At 29.5% G+C, this 12,664-nt stretch overlaps 1 protein-coding gene across 6 annotated transcripts in view; it reads left to right on the top strand.

Annotated features, from left to right (window-relative positions):
- CSMD3 (CUB and Sushi multiple domains 3) overlaps positions 1-12,664 on the top strand; it is a 989,790-nt gene that overhangs the window by 732,868 nt on the left and 244,258 nt on the right. For all 6 annotated transcript variants that reach the window (XM_016138158.2, XM_036232977.1, XM_016138161.2 and 3 more), the window contains one exon: positions 11,245-11,436. In XM_016138158.2, the coding sequence (XP_015993644.1) occupies positions 11,245-11,436 (192 nt within the window). The remainder of the gene's footprint in view (positions 1-11,244; positions 11,437-12,664) is intronic.

Raw genomic sequence — 12,664 nt, 5'->3', positions numbered from 1 at the left:
GATCCTCTTTGTCATTCAGACTTAGAAAGTTTTCTTACCCCAAAGTATTCTTTTGCAAAATCAACCAAATGCCCTACTATGGTGTTAAAATTTTTTGAACATAAAACCTTTAAATCTGGTTAATTTTCATTAAAATCAGTTGAAAGTCTTTGATTAAACTATTCAGTTACTGGAATGCTAAAGATCTTCAGCTTTTGAAAACTTTGGTGAACTGCGATTACTGAAAACAAACTTTGGAAACAGAAAGACATTAATGTGGTATCTGTATAGAAGTATAAAACCTCAAACACTGTACAAAATGGAAGTTTGAAACTATCATTGTGCTTTAATATGACTTCTGAGAAAGAAGGATCTTTTGATGACATTTTATTTTTAATAGGATTAAATTTATTTTTATACTAAATGCAATAAAATTGAGACCACATACAATTATACAGCTTGTAAGTGAAATATTCAAAAATCACAATTTAAAACAACCTTTGACAAGTTTTATATTATAAAAGTTTTTGTCAAAGAAAAGTATTTTGAAAAGAAGTAAACATTCAAGTTTGTGAAAATATTTAAGCTGAAGTATATACACATTTCTGTTGAAAAAATCAAATTTAAATTTTCTTCCACTTAAAAAATTAGCCTTAAATTTACTAGATACCTCATCTATAATGTAAAACCTTTTTCTATTAAAAAGAGTATGTTCAGGGGAGACATCAGTTGAACATGCTAACAATTTAAAATGTCTTAAAAACACATTTAAAAATGCTAATAAAAGACTGTAGTGAAAAAATTCTTTAGAAAAAATGGACTAAAAAGACAGTAAATATGACTAAGAAATCAATTAAAGAATGCACATATATACCACGAATTATTACTTTACTTGCATTATTTTTAATGGTTAGACAATTTATATAAAAATTTTTTCTTTGTATGCAGATCTATGGCATTTTCTTTAGAAATTATTTGATTCTTAAAATAGTTTTTGTATAGATTACTTTGAAATGTTCACCAATACAGTATTGTTAGTTTTGTTAGTCAGTTCATGTTAATTACATAATTCAAATTATTCTCCCCTTCCTGTTTTATTCCCAGAAATTTTTTCAGTTTGAATGGCAAAAGTCACCTGATTTTAATACCCATTTATTAAATTAAATCTATGTACATATCTGTCCCTCTTAGATTGTGCTCCTTTGAAGATTAGGATGTTAACCTATTGATGTTTCTATCCCCAAAATTTGGCCTTGCAGCTGGTACTTAGTACTTAGTAAATGTTAAATGAATCTGATTGAATAGAAGAAAAATTAATAAGAGCACACTGATACTGTACTGTCAGTCAGAAATAATGTAAAACCTTTTTATGTGTTTTTTTCTCTGTTTTGGCTCATTAGTTATGGTGATCTCCAAATATTAGAATTCTATCTCAAATTATATTTTTACATATATTATGTTTTGTAATCTTTAGATATAAAATCAGTTTCTTGTCAAAGAAAAGTATTTTGACCTGACATGCCTTTTGATTTCACAAAAAACATATCAGTGATTTTATTCCTACCTGAGTCTACATATTAGAACAATCATAAATGAAAATAGGGAAGTATTTTCTCTTATTAAAATACAACTTCAATATCAAGCATAATACCTGGTTTATTGTGGGTACATAACAATTATCTGGGAAAGTAAATGAATAAATATGTCGTTTTGAAAGAGATTTCTGTATATTTGGAAGTATATGACAAAACTGACTTTGAGGTTTCTTTTGCTTCTCATGCATTAAACAGCTTTGTTTCCCTCCTGAGTTGATGGGAATGACTCTGTCATGTTGCCATCTACTTTAACCTGACTTGCCATATCATTAGGTGTATCCTTAGAAACATAGTGAAATTCTAAAGATAGCCACGTTACTTAGTAGCTGGCAGACTAAAGGCCTAATGATGATGTCGAACGTTCTTTATAAAATTGATGTATCTCGTACAAAGCAATGGCTCAGTCAAGATCAACATTCTCCAGAGTGAAATCCACCTCTAGGTTACCATCTGCATTTCAAATATTTTCTGATTGATTTGACTCTGGATGGAATTTTCTTCCAGGTTAAATATTTCCATTACCCAACTTGATTTCTGCATAGTGAAGTGGAGAATATAGTCAATACAAGAACATAATGCAATAAAACTGGGAAAGAGGAATGTAAGGGCCTGTGAATATCAAATTTGGGTGACAATATTTTGAAGTCTCCTGATATTGCAAAAAAATAAAAATAAAACTATTAGGTGAATAGGAAAATCTACTGGTCTTTAAAGATTCATTTCAGAATTTATATTTTCTTAAAATTATGCAATATAGTTGTTAGAATAGAACTTTAAGATTTTATCTGATACTAAATCAGGCAGGTAAGATATTACTATACCAGATTTATAGATGAGGTGGCTAAAATTCAGGGAATTTATACAAATTGATCAATCTCCTTTTCTTACTAAGTAGAGACTAAAATCTTGTCTCTCCTGCTTTTGATGACATTATCTATTTAACTGTATGAGATCCAAGAATTTTCTTTTTTGAAAGTTCTTGAGATAAATAAATTTATATCAAAGAGTCAACTTTCTGAATAGAAAATACCCACAAGAATTTAATGAGTAATTTTAATATATTATTTGTTATACAAAGTAAGGTTATGAGAAAACTGGAATGTTAATTTGCCCAAAATTACCAAAATGGTAATTTAGGCATTATCTCTGAAAAATAGCTCAAACTATCATGTATAGTTGAGTTGAAAGCTATACAAGCACTAGTTAGGATGGTAAAATCTGTATTAGGTAAAGTGTATATTTCTAATACCCTAAGTTAGAAGAAAAAAATATATAAAATGAGAAGTTAGAAATATATTTACAATGTCAGTGAGTTTTAGCAATAGCGAAAACTCTGTACTATTTAGTACTGTTTTGTTCTGAAAACATCTTCAGGTTGTCCAGATAAATTAAAGCAAATTAAAATGTAATCTAAGTGGCATGTTACTGCATACTGGAATAAATGTTCACTAGTGTCAAAAAATATTGTGGATAAATTTTCAGTATACACTGTAATGACTAATTATAGTTTTCATTCATTTCACAAATGTTTATTTAATGAGCTGTTAATTATTACGGAAGAGTCTCTTTATTTACATTTTAAGACAATTTGTTTGTAGTCTATAAAAAAGCTCAATTTGATAAAGTCATGTTACTTAGCAATAAATGTAATTAACTCCTTCGGTGGATTTATATCATTGGTGAAGACTGAAAGCATTGTAAAAAAAATTCTAAGTAACATTAATGTAAGCTATCTCAACTAAAGTGTAAATTCTTTTTTATTGCATGCTGAGAGATGCAGTTATAAGTAATTAGCATCAGAGCAACATATCTTATACAATCATTCTTAGTGTATACAATAAGTAGTTATGAAATTGTATTACTTCTACATGTCTATTTTTTTTTTCACATTCTGAGTCATGCACCAATATTGTTAAGAATTAAGATACGCTATGGATACGCTGTTTCTGGTGGAATAAAAAATGTTCCATTTTGAAAGCAAAAAATTGTCATTACAAATTTATTTCAAACATATTAATAACCACATACAAAAACTTTTTGTCAAAAGTAAATGCTACCATACAAGGTAAAATCAGTGGAATAAAAAATAAAAATTATCAAATTTATATTTTTGCTGATGCTCAATTGATTTCTCATGTTGACAATTTTTAGCATGTATGGTGAATTTATTTCTAACAAAAGTATTTGTATCTAGGTATCATGTTAAATTAAAAGTAAATTTACAGTGAGAATTTTTTACTTTCAAATTGTGACCGTATTTTATTTATTTGATTTTTTTGGCATTGACAGCATAGGAAAAGTTTGTATACACGTGAGATTTTAATCTTTTTCCTTTTTTCTTTCTAAAAATCAGAATATTAAAGATTTTATAATTTTGCAAGTGTTTTGGACATGTTAAGTTGAGGGGCCTACATGATATCCAAGTAAAGTTAAGAAAACAGTTGAGCAGAATGGTCTGGCACTCAGAAGAGATGGTAAGGGTGAATATATAAATTTAGGAGGAATTATGCTAAAAAGAATATTTAAAACCATGGGATAAGATAACATTATCCAGGGAGAAATTGTAGAAAGGAGCAAGAACATTACAACTAATCTTTGAGATACTCCAGCCCTTAGTTATTAGGTTAAAAACATAGAGACACTTATCTTTGTCTGTCTTACTCCACTCAGCAGAAATGCCGTATGATTTCACTTACATGTGGAATCTAAAAAAGAAAACAAACAGAAAAACTCATACATACAGAGAACATTTTGATGGTTGTCAAAGAAGGGGGCTGGGAAAGTGGAAGGGATTAGGAAATACAAATTGGTACACCTGAAACTAATATAATATTGTATGCCAACTATAACTGAAAAATAAAACAAATTAAAAAAAGAAGTACAAATTATTAGTTATAAAATAGTGTTGGGGTATAAAGTATAGTATAAGGAATATAGTGAATAATACTGTAATAACTATGGTATCGGGCATTAGATTTATTGGTGTGATCACTTAGTTATAGAAATGTCTACTCACTATGTTGTACATCTGAAACTAATATTGTATACCAACTATAATTGAAATATTTAAAAAATTATTTTAAAAAAAGAGACAGCAAAAATACTGCAAAGTTGCACCAAATAAAACCAAGAATCTGATGACTGGTAGTCCAAGAAAAAATGTGCTTAAGGAGGAAGAAATGACCAGTTGTGACAAATGTTGCTAAGAAGTTTCTGCAAAAAGAAGGCAGAAAGTTTACCATTGGATTTTGCAGCCTACATTTAACAAGAGCAGTTTAGTGAATATATATCCGAAGAAAGCCTGATGATGAAACTGGAGACAGTTGTATAAATATCTCCAAAAGGGAGACATTTAATAGGGTTCCTATTAAAGAAAAGAGAGAAATGGGGGAAAAAAAAATAGTTGGAAGAGAATGAAGGTATGCATACTGACAGTTCTCTTTGTTTATTTAAGATGGAAAATATAAAACATATTTGTATGATATTGAGAATGGCCCAATACAGAAGGTGATTCTGAAGAAAGGAGAAATGCTTACAAATGAAGTCCCTGAGAAATAAAGAGATTTTAATGCCATCGGTGCAAAAACTAGGGTTGAGCTTATGTAGAGCAAGAGTGCCTTCTCCAGTGCAGCAGGAGAGGAAGCAGAGAATAAGGGTGCAGACACCAGTGGGCTGATGGATTTGGTAGTGGTAAAATGAGGGCAGGCCTATCTTACTGCTTCTGTTTTAATGAACTGTAAGGAAAGAAATCAGACCAAAAAAAAAAAAAAAAAAAGACAAGAAGAAAAGGAAAGTAAAAATCAATTGGAGTGGAATGTCCTTGGTATTGTAATTACTTAAAGAATATCATTTGGCATATATCTGGTTAACATTGGCCTATATCATATTCTGATTTTATTTTTACTATTTCTAGTAATACCTACAAAAATAACTTTGACTCTTTTCTGTTTCTCTTTATGGTGAAATAGCAGCAAGAAAATTTTTTGTGTGTAATGAAAGGTTGGAAATCGCTCAATATCTCTTGCTTTTTCATTTTAATCTAGGTCTATTTTTTTTCTTTTTTTGGTTAATTCTTTCACAATAAACATTATCAAAGTCCCATTAGTGGGATATGACTTTGTTTTGTTTTATCTGATAATGGGATAGGTTTGTGATGAGATACTGTACTGTCCTGGTTAAGAGCCCTGCTATTTCTTGAGTTCAGATCTCTGCTCTGCTAAGAGCAAGCACTTAACAATCCTGAGGCTGATTTTACTCATTCAAAAATGGTGATGGTAATAATGCTTCATAAGAATTTTATGTTTAATCTTAATAGTGTAAGCAGCCTCTAGACAACTGTTTTGTATACTTTATGCTTTCCTTAGAGGCAGTAATCATGGTTTTTATAATTATTGGTATGTATTCTAAAGTAACTGCCCTTTATGTTGAACAACTATATCTCTTTCTTAGGCACATAGACTTTATTCAGTTTGACACAATATAGATCAATGGAATTCTGTGGATAAGACTATGCTATTGCTATCTGTGTATCTTTTTTTTTTATAGTAAAAATTAAAGTTAAATGTTGTAAACATATAGGTCTTTGAACTAATCTAATAAGAATGATAGGCAGGTAGATAGTTGCTCTTGATTTTAAAATGACATTTAAAGATTAATAGCATATTTTAGAAATTTCAATTTAATCCTATCATTTGAGTTTTATATTATTGAGTTTAATCATATCATTTAAATTTATTTGGCCACACTTTAAGCACTCTTTATTACAAAGTGTCTATCACTTTAACTTAAAAAACGTCTCTTTGATATGATGTCATGTCATCATTTCCACTTTAACTGCCTTAAGTGTGTGATGTTAGCAAATTTCTTATCCCTTTTAAGCCTCAGTTCTCTTATAGTAAAACTATGGATAATAATAGTACCCCAACTTTTTGTGAATCAAGTGAAATCTCATAGTACAGTGTTTTTTCTGATAGTTAAATGCCCAATAAATATTATATATTAGCAATATTAGCTATTTACATACTCTTCTATTACATATACCTTTTCCTTCTATTATGATTTCTACTGAATAATCAGCTGGTATAAGTAATACAAGCTACAGCTTTGTAAGGCACTTGATAATTCCTATTCTAGATTAATCAAAATATAAATGGCCAGTCCTTTTGAGGGGAAGGAAAGAAAAAAGGGAAGTCATTTTTGATTGTCAACTTCATAAAGTTTTGTAAGTTAAATCGAGGCTATATTATATATTTTTTCCAGAATGCTCTTTTCATGTTGTTATTACAGGGTTAAGACACTTTATTTTTGTTGGAACATCTGCTTATTTTACATATTTACATGTTAGAAAAAAATTAGGAATGAATGGCAGACTTAAACCTGGTAGAATACAGATATTCATTTCATCAAATTAATTTTTTAAAGAAATTAAGAAAAATAAAAATTACCCATGTTAACACATTGATGATAAATGTTATTTTATGACATGTACTTTTTATTAGTACATGTTTAAAATAGTTGATAAGTTAAAATGATTAATTATAAAAAAGTATTTTTATAGAAAAACCATATCTTAATCCAGAACAGGAGAGAAAAGAGGATTAAATAGCTACTTTAAAACATATATACCACGAAAAATAAAATGTAAATAAGAATTATATATTTCGAGAATTGTATGTTACACAAAAGTGAAAAATAAATTAAAATTATTAATATATTTTTACAGATATGACTAATACTTTATTAAATCCTAATATCATATAATTACTTTTTTAATCATTCCAATCAGGTGCAATTATTTTACTTCTAATTTCCAAGGAGATATGGCATGGCTGTTTAAATGGTTTTCTTCAATGGCTACACTTTCTATTTGATATAAAAACAAGAATAATTAATACTAAAATTATTATAATTTTGTCTCCCCTCAAACACAGTGTATAATCATTATGGAGATCAATCTTTCAATAAGAAAAGAAAGTAAGGCAATAGTATTCACACCGAGTAATTGTTCCTGTGTGTATTTAACTAATTGCTTTTAGAACTCAAGTAATTGCAAGAGGAAAAGACTTCTTTGGTCTTCATTAAACCCCATCATTCTTTATTGTGCTTTAAAATCTTACTCCTAATTTGTTTATTAATTAAGAGAAAAGGAGCAATAGGGGTTTACCACCTCTCTTTTCTTCAGACCCAAAGGCAAATGCATATTTTCACATGTATTACCTGTCATTTCATATATTATACATTAGCTTATTTTAGCTACTTGGTTCCACTTTAAATCTGAAAACACAGTAAATCTGACAAGAGAGCAAAAATATGTTTTTCCCCTGAAATTCAGCCAAGACACAATTATCCTGACTGCTTTAATTTCCACGTTTTTGTACATTTTTACTTTTGAGAATGTTATTCTTAAGTTTCAAGCTCTTTGGGCATGCAGAGTCCAGTACGTTGGAAGCCCCTCCTACCCTCCCCCCCACCAAAAAAAGTGAAGTTTTCTCATAGTCTTTAATGCTGTCGCTATTTTTCAATTTAAAAGCTATAGCATGTCTTACATTTATGTTACTTCTTTCTAACAAAAACATCTTAAATGTAAATCTAGGTAGAACATTACTCTCCACTTATAAACTGATATATGAATCTACAGATCAGCTTTAGTTTTGGTGGAAACCATCCCAGAGCACTTCAAGGAAAACTTAATAACTGACTTTGTCACCAAAACAAAAGTCTTTATCAATATTGGAAGATTGTAATTGCCCAGATCCTCTGATGCATAATGGATGCACTGTAAGGAACAAAGATCGGCGTTATGGAACAAAATCACTTGGAAATTGGAATCGAGTTCTTACCGCACTTCCCTTGATATTCTCCAGAATGATTTAGAATTTTATTTTCTTAACAATTAAAAAAAACTCCCTCGAAAATATATTACTCATATGAAAGTAGTTCTAAATAGTTTTTTAGGTGGATTCAGATTTATGCCAGCTATGGCTTTTTATTTATGGATATAATCTCTAGCTTTTTAAGAATTTCTTAATGGACTTTATTATCTTATTTTACTTAACAGAAGAGAGAAATTGCATTTCTCGGACAGTTACAGGTGGGAAATACAGTCTAGTGTAACATTTAAGAATTTGGGTTCTGAAATCAGACAGACTTAGTTTCAGATATTTTCTATACTCTTTAGTTTTTGTAATATTGGACAAGTTAATTTTCCTAGATATAGTTTTCTCACCTCTAAAATAAGATTAGTAATGCCACTTGACTTATAGGATTATTAAGAGAATTAAAGGAACTGCACACGTAAATCCCCTATCCCAGTCCATTGCTCAGAAACACTAGTTTATCAGTAAAATGAAGCAAAACTATAAGACTTTTGATTATATAGATATAATAATACATAAATTTTGTTTTATTTAAATGATTGGCAAGATGACTTTTGCAGTCTACATTCTTAATTCTTTTAAATATGTAATCTTTGAAAATAAACTCTTTGAAAAAATAAACTTTTTTACACTTTCAAAATGTAAGGAAAATATATATGTATGTATACGTGTATTTCTATATATCATATATATGATCTCATTTTTTGTTATTTTTACTGCTTTTATATAGTGATGGCTTATTTATACATACCACCAATATTCATTTTTTTTCTAAGTTTTTAAATTGATATGGTCCTCTTGTCACAAAACCTTGAGAGTCAGAATATTACAATATTATGTGTAGATTCTCTGCTTTCTTTGTTGTTATGTGCATTAGATAGATGAGCTAGAACAAATTTGCTGGATAGATTAAGAGGTTGATTAATCCATTGATTAATCTCTCTCATCTACCTGTTTATCATCTATATACCTACCTACCTACCTACATATCCTACCTACCTACTAAGGATAGAAACAATTCAATCTGTTAGTGAGTACTACCATTATACAAAACAATTTGACATCTGTTAAGTTCTACTAGTGTCTGTTTATTTCTTCTTTATATTCCTAGAATCTAGCACAATGCCCGGAATATATTGTTAGTAAATGAATGAAAGAGTGAATATCAGTTATGTGTCTGTAATCCTGCAATTTTAATCATGACTTTAATATACAATTTAAAAAATAATTTGTACAAGTGCTGAATCCTATATCTATGAATATAGTTTAATAACAGCATAAATGGATATTTAATAGCTTCTTTGCTTGATATCTAATTGGCATATGTTTTAGGATAAATCTATTTTTGTGATAATTCAAAATAATATTTTGTTCCATTAACCTGAATTATTCAAGTTAACTATTATGAAATGTGCCATATACTACATATAGAAGAATTGTTAACTTTCCTTTGCTCTCATACTATTCTCCTGTAATGATATTTTTTAACTTTTTGTTTTTAAATAATTTTAGATTTACATACAATTGTAAGAAATAATAAAGACAGTCAATATACTCTTCACTCAGTTCTCCCCAATGATAACTTCTTGCATAACTATAACATATCACAACCAGAAAATAGACATCAATACAATCCACTGATGTTATTCAGATTTTACAAGCTTTATGTATACTCATTTGAGTGTTTGTTTATCTCTGTAGTTTTATATGACCACCACCACTGCAGTCAAGATATAACACAGTTCCATCACAAGGATCCCCCATGTTACTCTTATGTAGCCATAGTCACCTCCTTCCATCCCTTCCCCCTACAACCTCTGATAACCACTAATCTGTTTTTCAACCTCATAATTTTGTCATTTCAAGAATGTTTCATAGATGAAATCCAACCTTTTGAAATTGTATTTTTTTTTTCACTCAGCATAATTTCCTTCAGGTTTATCCAAGTTGTCGTGTATCATCATTTTTTTTTAATGTTTAATTATTCACTATTTGAAAGGCTTTTGGGTCATTCCTAGTTTCCAAATATTACAAATAAAGCTACTGTGAACATTTGCGTTCAGGTATTTATATGAACATAAGTTTTCATTTCTCTGGGGTAAATGTGCAAGAGTGCAGTATTTGCGTCATATAGTAAACGCATGTTTAGTTTTGCAAGAAACTGTCGTACTTCTTTCCAGAGTGGCAGTACCATCTTACATTCCCACCAGCAATGTATGAGTAATTCAGTTTTCTCCAGAATCTTGTCAGCATTCGATGTTATCATACTTTTTATCTTAGCTGACCTGATAGGTATATCTCATTGTAGTTTTAATTTGCATTTCCCTAATGGCTATTGATGTTGAATACCTTTTTACATGCCATCTGGTATCCTCTCTATTGAAATATTTTTTTGCTCACATTTTAATTTTTTTTTTCTTCTTTCATAGCTGAATTTTAAGAGTTCTAGATACTAGTCCTTTGTGGTATATATGCCATGCAGACATGCTTTCCTAGTCTGCAGCTTTCTTTTGTATCCTCTTCACAGTATCTTTCACAGAGCATCTGATAATTTTGAGTAAATCTAGTATTTAGTTACTAAAATACCATATCCCCTCTTGAAATAAGTTAGTGAAAAAATTATTTAACAACAAAAAAAAAGTATTAAGCAGACATTTAAAAATTGCTCAAGAATTTTTAAAGTTAATTTTCTGAAAACACATCAGTATATGGAAGATCCTAAACTGTAAGAACTGGAACTTCAAAATTGCTTTTGGTACCATCAAAACTAAAGACTCGTTTATATCTTTTAATAGGTTCTGTTGCCACTGCGTGCCGTGATCCAGGTGTTCCCATGAATGGAACTCGAAATGGGGATGGACGAGAACCTGGGGACACTGTTGTTTTTCAGTGTGATCCAGGTTATGAGCTTCAAGGAGAGGAAAGAATAACCTGCATTCAGGTAGAAAATCGGTACTTCTGGCAGCCCAGCCCACCAGTCTGTATAGGTATGAATTAAAGAACAATTATAAAAACTTTATACAAGTATAAAAAATGTTTAAAAATGGTTATTGGTGTTATTAATTAAGAACAATATTCTAGATAGGTTTTATATGAGAGTCTACGATTTCAGAGGTCTCTGAAACTTCAAAAACTGTAAAAAAATTTAAACGATTATTATTTCACCCTGAGGGAGAGGGTCCATGATTTCATTAGATTCCCAATGATTCTAAAATCCTTAAGAAAAAAAAAAGTTAAGAATCAAAGCTCCTGAAAAATCCCGATCTTTCCTATCTACTATATAAATGGAGTTGTTCACTGCTTTTAATAAAGAGTGGATTCAGACTCCACTTTTTAAATGGGTCGTATTGATCTTGCCACTACAATGGTTACTTCTAAAAAAGAATTTTATCAGAACTTATATTTGAGTTTTAAATCTTTGACTTTTCATTCAATTCATATATTCTAAAAGAATATCAGTTTTTATTTTGATGATCTAAGGATTTGCAGCAGCTAGGTTCATACTTTCAACTGTCTACTTTTAGTCTCCATGCCCTGTTCTTGAATCCTTAAATTAGACTAGGAATTAAGATTCATATTACTTCTTTACTAGACTTGAAAAAGGGACAGATGTACCACCTTTGGAGAATATCTGCTATATAATCCTTTTTTTAAAAAAATCTCATTATTATTATTTTTTTTACATTAAACAAGTTTAGTCTCATTTTAGCTTATGTGTTTTAGAATTTTGAATTTATAATATGTTTTGATCAAAGTGTGCACTCTACTTAAAATGTATTTCTATAAATATTTTCTTTCTTATTACATTGTAACTTGAGAGAAGATTCCATTGCTTATTGACCATTGTATTATAATATGCAGCACAAGTGAATTTAGCACATTTAGGAAAGAAAGCATTGGTATTATTTACATATCCCCAACACATAAATACATTTGAAATCATTATTTTACAGTAATAAGAAAAGAGTTTTTAGTACCTCAGTTAGAAATGAACAAACCCAAAAACTCATTTATATTTATTTTACCCCATTTTGTAACTTTTTACGCGAGTTGCAAATTCAAATGTACTAGTCATTCAGTGTGTCCTAGATGTTGTTCTGAACATTGAGGATTTAGCAGTAAAACATAATAGAGAAATTCCTTGTTCTTATGAAGCTACTTTATAGTGAAACAAAACTATAAATCTGATGTACTTTATATGTTTGCATTTTAAAA

The sequence above is a fragment of the Rousettus aegyptiacus genome, unplaced genomic scaffold (genome assembly GCF_014176215.1).
Source record: "Rousettus aegyptiacus isolate mRouAeg1 unplaced genomic scaffold, mRouAeg1.p scaffold_m13_p_15, whole genome shotgun sequence".
Classification (NCBI taxonomy): domain Eukaryota; kingdom Metazoa; phylum Chordata; class Mammalia; order Chiroptera; family Pteropodidae; genus Rousettus; species Rousettus aegyptiacus.
The sequence above is the reverse complement of the archived record's forward strand: the minus strand, read 5'-3'. Positions and strand labels throughout refer to the sequence as shown.